The sequence below is a fragment of the Paramormyrops kingsleyae genome, chromosome 11, assembly GCF_048594095.1.
Source record: "Paramormyrops kingsleyae isolate MSU_618 chromosome 11, PKINGS_0.4, whole genome shotgun sequence".
In the NCBI taxonomy this organism is placed as follows: Eukaryota; Metazoa; Chordata; class Actinopteri; order Osteoglossiformes; family Mormyridae; genus Paramormyrops; species Paramormyrops kingsleyae.
This window is the reverse complement of record NC_132807.1, coordinates 9,815,939-9,829,740: the sequence shown is the minus strand read 5'-3', so window position 1 is coordinate 9,829,740 and position 13,802 is coordinate 9,815,939. Positions and strand designations below refer to the sequence as shown.

The window sequence follows — 13,802 nt, the reverse complement described above, 5'->3', positions numbered from 1 at the left end:
CATGAATTTCACAGCTTCCAATCTGAATGTAATGGGCTGTTTAAGGTGCAGCGACTGTAGCAGACTTTCCTGTCCGTGGACTGATGCCTGTTCAGGAATGCAGACTGCGGAGCTCTTCTCTTCAGACAAAACGCTGAATTGTATCCTGTTTTCATTCTCTTTAGAAATGAACACATACTTACAGGCCTCCCTCAACACACACCTACCTGCAGTGGCAATGCTGTTTCTGAGATCAGCCATTTTTCCACAAAATGAGAAGATTGTTTAAACATTGCACAAATAATACTACAAATTCATTAAAACAGGGCCTAGGGTTTAACAGTCAGGCTGTGCAGATCGGATTTGCTGTGCAGCTCACAGTGCCCGATTCATATCCCCCCAGTCGGAGACATACCAAGAAGATATCTACCCCATGACGGCAGGGACAGAACCCGCCCTCACAGCTGACGAGTGGCTCAGCGGGATCGACCGAGGTGCCGACGACCCCCTTCCCTCCCAAGACTTCAGCAGTCAGCATATTACTTGAGACTGAGTGGTTATTGGTTCATGCCCCAAACAGGGCCCAGAGTTTTGCCTGTTTAATGCTCAAATTTCAATGAGAATGTTCATGTGGCATGAAAGATTTATATGAAAAGTGAAACCAAGCTGCAGCTGTTAGGCTAGGCTCACCTAAGCTATGCTAAGCGAGGCTAGACTAGGCTAACCTAGGCTATGACACCAAATGGCTGAGCTGCAGCACCTGTTAGGCTAGGCTCATCTAGGCTAAGCTTAGCACGGCTAAGCTAGGCTAAGACACCAAACGGCTGAGCTGCAGCATCTGTTAGGCTAGGCTCATCTAGGCTAAGCTTAGCACGGCTAAGCTAGGCTAAGACACCAAACGGCTGAGCTGCAGCATCTGTTAGACTAGGCTCACCTAAGGCTACGCTCAGCACAGCTTGGCTAGGCTAACTTATGCTATGGCACTAAATGGCTGAACTGCATTTTTTTGTGTGGGTGCAGATCCAGTGCTCATGTCCCTGAAGGAGGGATACCGGAGACCCAGCCAGCTGGTTTTCAAGGCTCCCGTGAAGGAGAAGAAGAGCGTGGTGGTCAACGGCATCGACCTGCTGGAGAATGTGCCACCCAGGACAGAGAACGAGGTCTGTGTGCGTGTTTTTGCATGTGTGTGTGTGTCTGTGAGAGAGAGAGAGAGAGAGAGAGAGAGAGAGAGTGCCACATGTCAGATAGTGTGCCCGTGTGTTTGGGTGGGTCAGATATAAATTAAATTGTGGGGACTAAATGTCCCCATAATGTGATAAAAGCCTGTTATTTTTACGTTGTGGGGATTATTTTTTATGCTCCCCACAAGGGGAAATTCAAATTTATAAAAATCTGCAATCAAAAAACTAAAAATGCCAAAAGTATTTTGTTTGGATACTTATGATTAAGGTTATGGCTCAGTAGGGGTTAAGGTTGTCATTGTTTGGATTAATGCCCATAGAAATTAATAGAGAGTCCCCACAAAGATATAGATACCTAATAGATACCTCTGATTATGTGAGTGTGTGTGTGTGTGAAGACAAAGCCGGGTGAGGTAATGGTCACACGTCCTGGCAGATCGCGGCCCCCCGTGCACAGTCGCCCGTGTAGTGCTGCCGTCACGGCGGGGCGGCGTGTGATTCTGCTCTGTGCCGCTCTTGCTGTTGGCAGCTCCTGCGGATGTTCTTCAGGCAGCAGGACGAGCTGCGGCGCCTCAAGGACGAGCTCATGCAGAAGGACGTTAAAATCCGCCAGCTGGAGCTCGAGCTCAACAATCTGAGGAACAGCCCCTGCAACAAGTGACCCCTGACCCCCGTCCATCTCTCCAGCCCACCCTCGTCCTCCTCACCGCCCCCCCGGCATCGCCGAAGCTGAATGCGCGCACCTCCACTCCAGCACCCCCTCGCTCAGCGCAGGCACGGCCGAATGCTCGTCCTAAACAAGCAAGGCTTTGAAAGACTCCCTGTCCTCTGGCCCAGCTCCTGGCTCCCCGCCAGCCAGAAGAGCCTAAACTGAATGGGTGGGTCTCCCTTTGTGGAGGCTGCCTTTAGTTTGACTGGGTGAGCAAGAGAATGTCGGTTTTCAGTGTGGTAATTAAACACAGCAAACTCCTCTCCCCTTTTCTCGTGAATGTACAGGACAGACTGCAAAAGCTACCAATGGCTCCGACTTTCTAAGTGCTCAGGCTAAGGCCCGAAACAGCCCAATGGGCTTAGAGTCTGATAACATCCATTTGTCTTTTTTTTATTATTTATTCAATTGTATTTTTAATCACTCTTCCTACTATCTCCTGTTTACCACACAGTGTAGTGTTATTAACCACTTTGACAGGATCACAGAAGAGGCATTTGTCGTAACAAAATAATATTTCTGTATAAAAAGATGGACTAGAGCTTGATGGTAATGGGCTGTCAGCACTAGCGGGTTCCTGCAGGCGTGCGAATGCCGCGGCCGGTAAGCGAGGTGGCGGCATGCGGGACACGGATGTTCGGTGGAGTTGCAGGAAGAGCAGTGCTATTGCGCAATTCGAATAACCTGAAGTTTCAGTTTGAAATAATAATGATTAATGTGTATAAAGGGATATAACTGTAACCGGTGTAAGTTGCTTTGGATAAAACATCTGCTAAACAGCAATAATAGTAATAATGATACTTCCAACATCATAAAAACTGAATTCTATGATACTGCCAGTGTGACACTGAAAGTGTTTAATATGTAACCACAGAAAGTGATGTGGGTGCCGGGGATCTCTGCAGCTGGAAATCACCCTGCTGTACCGTGCGGTCTGTCCCCACTCAAGGCGACCCCTGGGTGCCATTTGTTGTGTATTTACATAACAAGGAACAGCAATACCCCGGCACCACCACCAGAGGGCATAATCAGCAGCATTATGATAAGACGGCAGCAGTGGAAATGGATTCATTATTCGCAGAATATTTTTGGTGATATTGGCAAACTTCAAATAAGAGTAAGTCACCTGAATCAGGGTGTGGCCGCAGCTGACAGAATGGAGAGTGAAGAGAGAACAGATGCACTGCCATATAACCATACAACGTTTTGGCCTCGTTTATGATGAGCAGCAATGTTACAGACAGAGTCTCTGTATGTAGGTGTACATACCCAGGTAGCTGAGCGACCTCTCCCACTGCTCAGGTGCCCCTAAGGTGCGGCATTATGCCAGAACATAGGGACCGGCGGGCCGCTCCAGGATCTGGCTGCTCGGGATTCTGTCAAACGATTTCAGCTTTGAGGCACAACCAAGGTCATCCTTTGGACAAAAGTGTAACATGTCGCGTTTCAGGTACAGCGGCACCCATAGAGCTGCGGGCCCGTGGACCAGGAGGAGCAGAGTCGCCTGGCCTGATCTGTCGGCGCGTCTCGTGTAGCCGCAGGAAGAGGATTTCTGAAGGAGGCATTGGTGTGGAGCAAAACCGCAATTTTAGCCTGCTGACTAAATAGGGGTCATTAAGAGGATTTGTTGAAGTGTGAAAAACCTTCTCCAAATGCTACTTGATAGGAGTGTTCTTTGACTTAAAATCTCATCTCGCTACTATGGACAGGTGAGCATATTATTTGATATCAAGTAGTAGGTAAAAGCTGCATTTAGGAGCATCGACACTGGTCCCATCTCCAGTTATGACGGGCTTCCCCAGTCTTACCATTTAGTGAGACGGGAAAAATCAGTGTCAAATGTTCTTCTAAGTGACTGACTGAGCCCAAATCAGAGATGATCATGTATAACTTAATACAAACAAGACCAGATATATAGCCACGTAGTAAAATTACTGGCTCCCCCCCCCCCCCACCCCACCCCACCCCACCCCAGTCGAGTTGATGGACAACATATCCCAAGGTGGACCCCCTCCGGCCCCCTATGGCCACAATCCCCACAAAACTTAGCTCTGACCGTGGATCTTAACAAAACCAGACAGATTTTGCCAGCCCAAAACCCTAAATATCTCACCCCAAGTAAAAAAAATCAAGATACCAATTTTGGATTTTTGAAAGGTACTACATTCATAACTACACTAAATAGAATATTAGTACTACCACCTAAAATAACTGCAATAAATGCAAGTGATAATCCAAGCATGTATCTGTACAGCTCCAGGTGCCTTAATGTTTTATTATATTTAACGTTAATGCATTGTTTGCCCTTTAGTCTGTGTTAAATTACAATAAATGTGAAAATAGGGTAGATTCAGGTGACATATATTTTGTCTGGTCTGGACTGGATCAGAAGCACCCCAGGGTGGTGACCAGTTGAATTCTAGTGAATCAAGCACAATTCCATATACAACTACAAGACCCGCAAAACACTGGCACATTCATCAACATTATGCGTTTAAAGTAATATGGCAGAAGCAAACTAAAATGTTTTTAGGTCAAATACGGTAGAGAGCCTCAGCATCCACCATCTAGTTTCACTAAGACTGCAAATTCAGGCAAATAATTTTAGGAAAAATAATTTATTCATTAACTTAAGACTTAATGTGTAACAAGACCAATAAAAATGAATAGACAAAACAAGGAAAGGTGAAAAATACCGACTGAAAGGTCTGCTTTGACGATAACGTCATTAAACTGCAGTAACACTGCTCTTCCACCTGGTGGCGGACTTTCATGCGTTTTCCCTCTCACGCCATTGAACTGTCATGTGCTACACACGTAAACATTGGGGAGCTACTGACTTCGATCCAACCCTTTACATTTTGATGTAATGCTCCGGTTAATTAAATTCATTAGTTACCGGTTTGAGAAGAAACTATTTTATGTACAAAAAAACTGCCGTCCGCCTCGTATTAACTTACCATTGTTCTCGATTACAACTACATTTCGGGCAGTCAAACTTATTGCTATAAAAACTACGGAATGCTCAGCAAAAACTAGACCGGGCTACCAACACCCAACAAATGCGCTTTTCCAATAAAATTGTGCCGGATGGAGTTTTGGAATAAAGACTTGGGGAAGGAGAGCTAATGGTTTTCAAAATAAAAATCAATGAATTAGAAATCCCGGTGGTGCTATAATGCGGACACGATGCAGTTAGAAGCGGATTTAAAGGGCTTCGGAAGCGCGTGGGAGCGGAGAGACACGCGCCGTCGCTTACTGCGAATGGCGTCCTACTACTAAAAAGAATCCAGCTCAAGATCCAAGTTACCTGCGCCTAACATGGCTTACACACGAAATCCTAGCACGATGAATTAGCGCCGTGTGAATTCGCTCAGTCGCGTCCTGCGGAGTAACACCAGCACACTATGTTAGGCGTGTAGTGATTAGTGCTGCACACCACCGGGTCACAATATCAGCGTCGCGGCCAAGAAACCCAAACGAGCTACAAAATCATATTAAAATATTTATTAAAACTGGGTGACATGACAGAACTAAGGGGTTGACTTTATGTAATTTGTACAAAGGCAAAATTAAGTTGATTAATTACTTAAGGAATATGTGTAGTCCCTACACAACCCCGAAAACGGAATATTTCTCTAATATTCGTGAACAATCCTAGTTGTAATGGGAAAACCAATACAGCAGAACACGGTGCTCTCTCTGCATGTCATTCTGTATTGTATACTGTGGTATACACAACACCAGCATTTTCAACTTTTATTTTTCATTACAATTAATTTGGTACAACAAACTAATCATGAGAATGTCTGCCATTATCAAAAAAGGTATAAGAGATTTGGTCACTATTTACAAAGAACACGTAATGTCCGAACTATCCAAGAAGGAGGAAAAAATGATCTGCATTCTGATGATGGCAGACATTTGATACAGAACATACAGAAAGTAATCACATTGAGACATTATGTGCATGTTCAAACTGACAGAATGATGCATTCTTCTCCATGCCCTAACACCACACACGCACGCGTGCACGCACACACACAAACATACTGATCACATAAGCACATTGTACAATAAGGGGGCAAAAGGTAGGTCTGTATATAAGCAATTCCTCAAAACCAGTAGTCAACATTAAAAAAAAAAAAAAAAGTCACACATGCTCTCTAAAAGGTTTTTGGTATCTTCATTTCTTTAAACAATTCAGCAACCTGTGTACACAACTAGGCAGACAGTAAGGGCAGCTTGCAATCATTTCATTACTGTCTCTTTAGATAGTTACTAAATTTTTTCTGCAGTTTAAACAAAAGTTGAACAGCAAAAGAAGGAGGGGGGGGGGGAAGTGTGTCCATTCTCTCCCACACCAAACCTAGTCAACACCTCCTATTCCCGATACAATGTGACATCAGGACAAACATGAGGGAAATACAGGTTTAAAACAGTCAGATCAGAATAAGCCAAAAAGGGGCAAGATTAATCCTCATCTTCCCCTTCCTCATCCGCTTCTCTTTTCCTTTTCTGACCCCTCTCCTCCTCTGGAAAAAAAAATAATTCCAGTGATCACTTCTCTGGGCAAAATGTTATTTAACCTTCTTTCTCAAAAACATTCCCACTTGTGTTAAATCCATTTCAGACAAAAGATTCACCCAAAATGTCACTACAGCATCTTACCATAATCACCTTCTTCCTCACCATCATTTAACTCCTCTTCCTCCTGAGGAAGCACATGGGGAAAGTAACAGTTACAGAAATGGCTGTCCATGAAGTCATGACTGACGAGTGTTTCTAGTGCTGCCAAAACTGGAGGGTGCCAAAATTCATAACCATAAGTCTGGTTAGGAAAATTGTAAAATTGCTACTATTCAAGCGGAAGTATCACCCTGGCACCCGACCACAAATTTCGACCAACACACTGCCAAGTAGCCATCATTCAATTATCTTTAACCCAGGAAAAAAATTCCGGCTCAATTCTTTTGGAATCAGACATGCCTTCAGTCATTTTAAATGCATGGCTCAAACACACCACTAACAATGACCCTAAATAACTGCTTCACGCATATCTATACAAGCTATCACTCTCACTTCTCCACTAACGTCATCCTCTTCCTCCACTTCTTCATCATCATCTTCTTCTTCACACTCCTCTTCATCCTCCTCTCCAGGAGCAACGTCTTCATCATACTCATCATCCTCCACCTCTGCAGAGGAACAGAATATCTTAAGCATACTTCCGTCAATTGCAAGAGTTGTCCCAACCCATCTTGATGACAATAGCAATGCCACAGCACACCCATCTTTAACATACCATCCTCCTCCTCCTCATCATCATCGTCGTCATCCAGACCCTCAGCGTATGCCTCTGTGTCAGAGTCTGGTGCCTCTTTATCTTCTTTATCATAACCGTCCAGGTACGTCAGCTGAGGGAGAAGCTTGAACACATTTTCTCTGTAGTCATTCAGGTTTGTCACCTCACAGTTGAACAAGTCTAAACTTTTTAGACCTTCCAGCTTTTTCTGTCAGGAGAATAATGGAGGGGACACACATAAAGTGCTGTTTGACGCTTTCCATATCACACTTTTAAACCATTCCAGTATTAAAGACATTATTCCTCACCAGAGGTTCTATTGTGCTGAGGTCTTTGATTTTGTTGCCGCTGAGGTTGAGATGTGTGAGATTTGGACATTTCTCTGCCAACACTTCAAGCCCACCTGAGATTCTGTTATCACTGAGTTCAAGCTGCAAAGTAAAGGCCGAACCGAAAATTGCTGAGGCACATCTTAATGTTTTGACACTGAGAAACACCGAATGAGAAGATACCAACCTTCTTAAGCTTGTTTAACCTAGGCAGATTGGCAACTGACGTTAGGCCTACATTGATTGTACTTAAGAATTCCAGTTCTTCAAATTCATCCGTAAGGCCCTCGATTTTACCCTCATTTGAACGACAGTTGTCTAGAACAAGTTCTTTAACCTGAAAGAAAAGGCACAAAACAACAATTACAACACTGTCCCAGCAATGATACCACCATATCGCTGTTCACGATCTGGCAGAACCTTCCCCGTCACAGCAAAAGTCAAACCGTTAGGAACATTTCAAAACTAACAATATCCCGAAGTGTAAAAATGCACTGACACACTAGAAAGAGTCCATATGTGCAAGCATGGGCAGGTATGAGGATTCAAAATCAAACGTAATTTTACCATTTAACATGTCACTTCTGTTAACTACCCTAAAATAAGTCCCAGGTGTGTGTCATAAAGCCTTTGGGGATTATCCCAAGTCAAATGAAAGCAAAAGTTGTTGCATACAGCACTTTGTAGTGAATTTGCCCTTGCCCATACTACCCAGCCTCAACAAATCCAATTCTAAACAGTGGGCTCAATCCGTAGGTTTAATTTTGAAGTATCACTGGAATAAAGCACTGCTCGCATGCCCACTTGTTCCCATTTTAAAAGTAAGCTGCCCTCTGACGTGACACCGATATACAAATAATGGTCCCGAGTCAAAATAGAAAGTTCCATCTGTTCCAAACAAGGTTAAACACTGAACAGCATACACCTTATAAACAACTTACTCCTATTAGACAACATAAAACACACCAACGTGACGCATTAAGATCTGTACGGGGTCCCCAGCCAGGCCGGCTTCTGCATGTGTGGCTCATAGGAAGAAACACAGCGATCCCTTTGTACCCAGTGAGTGCCACGATGACTGATCAATATAAAGTTATGACTACGAAGTCAGCTATTATTAGATGGCTGGGTAACCCCCTCCCCAAACTATTCACGCACACTGCGTGTTAAAGTGACACCAAAGTGTAGAGGAAACCGGCCCGTCTTCTAAAAGTAACCTTTCGATGGTCGGCTGCTGCCCCCCCCCCACCACAAATAAGTCAACTCCAAGCCCCCCCTCCCGGGAAACTTCAGTCCAAAAGGGACGTGCTTTTTTGGCGACACTAAAAACAAGCTGAGCATTACAAGCGCATCCATTTAAGTGGCGGCCGATAGAAATCAGAGAGCTGGAGCCGCCAAAGCAACCGCCGCAAGTCACCGTTACCGCTGCAGCATCCCAATAGGTGCTGGCCGTCATGTTTGGCGTCTCAAATATAGCCCATCTCACGGTGTCTGGGCCGTGAGACTCATCATACAGCGCACAATAGCATACTAAAACGCCGCTGAAGTTTCATACTTGTGCGAATATTTTTTAGAAACACCTCCCCCCCCCCCCCATTTTCAAAAATTGACAACGCCACATACAAAATGGCTGACCCCTACCAGTGGAGCGCTGCCTTTGAACACCGATCACAACCGCGCCCGGCACCGGGGGGGTCATTCCAGGACCTTATGGGCAATTTTCAGCGTCGTTTTAACGCTATAAACACGCATACGCGCGTTCGCGCACTTAGGCGCGCCACAGGAGGGGGCGGCGTGACCGGCGGGCTCCCCGCTAACGTTACACGCCGGCCAGGGCTACACTGATCCCCCGCCACAAAAAAAGAAAAACGACCGAAGCGCCTCGCCGGTCTGTGTCGCTGGGAAACGCCGTAAGGTGGCAGAAAGACCCCGGTATCTTCTGGCAGACCGACCGCATGCCCTTGTTGCTCGGATAAAATGGCGGCTCGTCCTCGCTCGCCTCGTCTCCGCGTGAGAAACGGCGCAATTCGCGAGGCTACACGCCTAACGTGGCCGCGGACACTGAGCGCGGAAAAAAGGCGACAGGCGGGTCGTGGGGACCGGACCGGACTCTGCTGTGCCTCAAAGGACGAACCACCGCCAGACAATGAGCCAGTGCGGCGGCCAGCGCCGGTTAGACGCGATGCGGTCGGCGGCGCGGAAGCCGGATCGCGGGGCTCGCGCCGCCGGCCGATGGGCTGAACAAAAATAGGGACGAGCCGCCTCGCGCGTGGAAGAGCGACCATCCACGGGCGCATGTGACCGGGCATTTATCCGCGAGCCATTAGTCCTAATTACATTCCCATCGTTCCGAAAACGTCGAGCCGATAACAGCAGCCCATACCGACTACGGCGGAGCATCTTAAAGTATTACATTCAGGAATGCCGAGAGTAGCATGTAGTTGTTTTAACGCTGTAGACAGTTTTGCAGGTTAATGATTCATTACGTACTGGAGTCGATATCGATTATCAACTTTGGCGTAATCTCTCGCTCTTATTACCCGTTGTAATACTTCCCAAGAATCAGAAAAATTTGTACCACTTTCAGATTTATTTAAAATATTACTATGCAACTACCGAATATTTTTGTCCCATCCCAAGTTACTTAACAAAAGACACTTCGGTCGCACACACTGACGAAACAATCAAGTGAAATGCAGTGTGCAAACTCTCACAGGCAGCTGAAATTTTGGAGAAAACTACCAGGACAGTCGATAAAAAGTCCAAATCATCTGTCAAGAGTGTATTGTTGATGAAGGAAACGGGGCGCGTTCTGGACTACGAAGTTGCAAATATGGCTTCTCACAGATAGTCTTGTTTATAGCTTCTGCAAGTACAGAACACTACGCTGCTATTGGTACAAACGCGGCATACATAGTGTGCTCGGTAGTTCGCAACCCTTTCAAACTTATGAAACCTTGCTCCAGGACTCGAATTACTACTGTTCTTGGATATTCAGCCTTTGACTAGAAGACTATAAAACTTTCAATGTACATTCAAGAGATCGGAATCAACTTAATTGCACACGCGTGCACCTCGCTTTTACCAAAATCAAGGGCTGTGGTTAACCATAACGACACTTAAATACAACACAACATAATTTTAGGTTCTTACGTCTGACGGCGTTCGATTTCGCAGTTCTAGGTGAATTCTTTTCTTCATATCCATCTTGAGGGTGCAACACTATATTAATTTGGCGACCAAGTACGAACGGGTGGACTTGCAATGCTCTTTACACACAGATAGCTACCACCTCTCAGCACAGTGTGCCACTGCTCACTCTAACTTGATCCCTCTGGGGGGGCGGGAATGGCCAATGCGATTGTCGTCACTATCGCCCAATCAGAAATGTCGAATAATGTTTCAACTCCTTTCCACATGCACATCCCACGACATGGACCAATTATTTAATTAGGCGGGGCTGCCGTAGTCGTTTAGTTGATCTAAAGAGAACAAATATATAAAGTGTCATATTTGCGGTAAATCACCACTATGATAGTTACGCTATCCACTACTTGTTAGTATAATTAAGGTAATCTATAAAATCTAAGGGCTACAACGGCTAAATATTGAATATCACCACTAAAATCAACGAGCACAAATATTAATTTGTCATACCGTTACCGTAACTTACACGTTGTATGTGAGCTGGATACATTACCTATAGTTTGCAAATTAGAAATAATGACATCATAACATTTGCACATCTGAAAGACAATAGTTTTGAAACGCGATTTCATTACCTCTAATAAAAACAATCACTTCACAAATGTTTGTCGTGATCATTTAATCCAGAAGTATTGAGACTACCTAGTATGTTTAACTACACTTTATTTTTGGCCACACGGTAAAAGTAACGAAGCGAATGTATTTACTGGGCAGCGACATACTTAGTTTTAGGCGAACTATGCGCAAATACAAGTTGTTGAACCAGGTGGATCCAGACTAGGCTCAACTCGGTACAATGTAATCGATAAATCACTATTTCCAGGATCGAAATTATAAAACTACTATCAGACAATAACAAAACGAATTATTAACTAATCAAAAATAATTTAATATGCACCACCTAAAGATATTCCTGTCCAACATCTACTGCCCTACTTTTTGAAATTGCAGGTAAAACAGCGAAGCATACTGCCTTCCATAAAGCATGCGTATCATGTTTATTGCCAAAGTTAGCAGCACTTTCTCGCAATATAACTGGCAGCTGCCAAAATATGTACAAGATACTGACAAACGAGATTTGGGGGGGGTGGTGACTGAAGATGACAAAGGATATTTCATTTTAAAATCGACCCAGCACTTGCTTAAAAAATGACACTGCCCGTTAGCTGAGCTATCGGGGGGGGACAATACAGCGCTCATCGGCAATGACCCAATGCACTACGCCGACACGTCAAAGGGCCGCGCGTTAGAACATCACACCGGCTGCCTTGTTGTCTTTAATCTGAGCCCAATGCAAGTAAATACTGCTGCAGTACTGCTACTGCCTGCACAATTTCGTCACCGAGACGCCTAAAAATAACTCGCATGATTCCGAAGGGTTTTTTGATATTTGTCTTTATATCGTGGTCTGGCTTTCGGGAAAAAAAGACAACCAGGACAAATTTTAATACAAGTCTGATCAAACTGCGCCATGTGCGGTACGCAGGGTGAGAGGCGCATTTCGCAGCTAATGTCAGCGAAACAACTGGCCGTGTACATCAACACCCGAGGATTTGGGCGGAAAAGCGCGACATACTCGAAATACCACAAGAAACAGTTTCGAGAAAAGGTGCTGCTAATCGACTGGAATTTTAGTTAAATATCGATTATTTATGGGTCATACGTGATCTGGCAAGTGAGCCACCAATGTTACAGAGAAGCGTCGCTGAACTTGTAACACAGACACTTAAAAAAATATTTGGTGACTGACATACAAAAAAGCGTCCCGATAAACTTGAAATGTAGCAATGTTTTGCTAGGCTCGAATTCCAAAAAAAAATCACCCCTTTATAACACACACATGGGTGAAATCACCAATAAAAAATGAATAGAACTTATGGGGATTTCATTCTGGTACCTTTCCTCAACATAAAAACGAGTCGTACCAAGCCGCGGCCTCACACGCTAAGCTAAGCACACCGCCGTCTAAGTTAGTTTCCTTACACGTCACCCAGTTTTCGCCACATACCGCATTCATACGGGCGTCGACATCACTACAACCCTTAATCAACCCCGCGGAAACCCAGTAAACACGTTTGATTGACAGAGCACTCCGCCAATCGTAACCCCGTCTGCGCCGCCGCTAAGGCCTCACACAATTCAAATCAACCAATAAAAACACTAGAACAACAGCTTTCGCCTCCATTCGCAGCTGAGCCCGCATTCCAACAGCTGAATAAAAAGAGCAACGCGAAAAAAACACATGGTCACCTGACTTCTTATCCGCCATCTTGTCCGCAGTATATTTCAGTTTTAGAACAATAAAACAACATTTAATTTAAATGAACTATATAAAAGAAATGAATTAACATTACCTATCATTCGGGTCATTTCAGTGTGGAGCTCCGCTGCCGCTTTTAAAGGCACGGAAAGTGAGAAGACCAACTGCGTGGCACTAAACTGTTTTCACAAATGCACCGACTGGAAAGAACGCATTGCAATTGTGCCCCTCTCGGTTTTATAATTGTTACATAAATTCTGTATTAACCTCGTGACATTTTAGCAGCTGCTGCAAAATTGAGTCTTCGTCTGTCGCTGAGGACAGTATCCAGTCCCCGTCTGCAAGTTAATTTGGAGCCATTTTGGTCCCCTTGCGCAGCGAGCACCATTTTCCCGTTAGGTGTGTCTCGCTGGCTGCCCAGCACCGTTGTTGCTGCTGTGAACTGCTGGCTGCGTGCACTGAGTGCGCAACTCTAAATAATGTACACCGAGAAGCCGAAATGTGGCGCGCCACCATACGTCTCTCTCCTTTCCCTTGTAATCCCTCTCTCTCCTCCGCCCTCTCTCTCCATTTAAAAACGGATTGAAAAAGAAACGCATTTGCTCGAGTCCATCGCCGAGTCCGATAAAACGAGAGAAAGTGGACAGCATGCACAAATTTTGTATTAGGTACCTGGAAGGCTATTTTCTGTCGGATAATTATTTATATTTAATATGTACGTTTTACCGTTGTAGTATAATGCGATATAGCATAAAAATATATTAAAATACAAACAAAATATCTGAGAAATCAGTTTTCCATATTTGAATATTACGTCACGTTACAGCAACTT

General features: G+C 44.7%; 2 protein-coding genes across 8 annotated transcripts in view; one reads left to right on the top strand and one right to left on the bottom strand.

The window, feature by feature from the left end:
• The window catches only part of LOC111845615 (coronin-2B), a 40,907-nt gene extending 38,205 nt beyond the window's left edge, over positions 1 to 2,702 (top strand). For 3 of the 4 annotated variants that reach the window (XM_072717999.1, XM_072718000.1, XM_072718001.1), the window contains 3 exons: positions 383 to 473; positions 1,000 to 1,139; positions 1,690 to 2,702. In XM_072717999.1, the coding sequence (XP_072574100.1) occupies positions 383 to 473; positions 1,000 to 1,139; positions 1,690 to 1,821 (363 nt within the window). In that variant the 3' untranslated portion in view covers positions 1,822 to 2,702. Of the gene's footprint in view, positions 1 to 45; positions 474 to 999; positions 1,140 to 1,689 lie in introns of those variants that run through there. The other variant, XM_072718002.1, reaches the window with a different exon arrangement.
• Positions 2,703 to 5,361: 2,659 nt separating this feature from the next.
• Positions 5,362 to 12,742, bottom strand: LOC111845627 (acidic leucine-rich nuclear phosphoprotein 32 family member D-like). 4 transcript variants are annotated; one of them, XM_023815187.2, is made up of 7 exons: positions 12,719 to 12,742; positions 7,691 to 7,840; positions 7,483 to 7,605; positions 7,175 to 7,382; positions 6,952 to 7,067; positions 6,541 to 6,583; positions 5,362 to 6,404 (listed from the first exon to the last, which is right to left on the bottom strand). In XM_023815187.2, the coding sequence occupies exons 1-7, from the start codon at positions 12,725 to 12,727 to the stop codon at positions 6,343 to 6,345; spliced, it is 711 nt and encodes a 236-aa protein (XP_023670955.1). In that variant the 5' UTR covers positions 12,728 to 12,742; the 3' UTR covers positions 5,362 to 6,342. The 4 variants fall into 4 exon arrangements, with proteins under 4 accessions (XP_023670955.1, XP_023670954.1, XP_023670950.1 ...); XM_023815186.2 differs by lacking the exon at positions 12,719 to 12,742 and adding an exon at positions 10,657 to 10,847; XM_023815182.2 differs by lacking the exon at positions 12,719 to 12,742 and adding an exon at positions 9,609 to 9,827.
• Positions 12,743 to 13,802: the final 1,060 nt, after the last annotated feature.

What these genes read in the sequence shown, in the direction of transcription:
- LOC111845627 (XM_023815182.2), bottom strand. Translation starts at nt 9,812, where the DNA reads ATGCCCGGTCACATGCGCCCGTGGATGGTCGCTCTTCCACGCGCGAGG. An exon ending in TTGAGGCACAGCAGAGTCCG is followed by an intron (nt 7,841 to 9,608) that starts GTCCGGTCCCCA and finishes CTTTTCTTTCAG; the next exon opens with GTTAAAGAACTTGTTCTAGA. An exon ending in AGGATGACGTTAGTGGAGAA is followed by an intron (nt 6,584 to 6,951) that starts GTGAGAGTGATA and finishes GTGCTTCCTCAG; the next exon opens with GAGGAAGAGGAGTTAAATGA.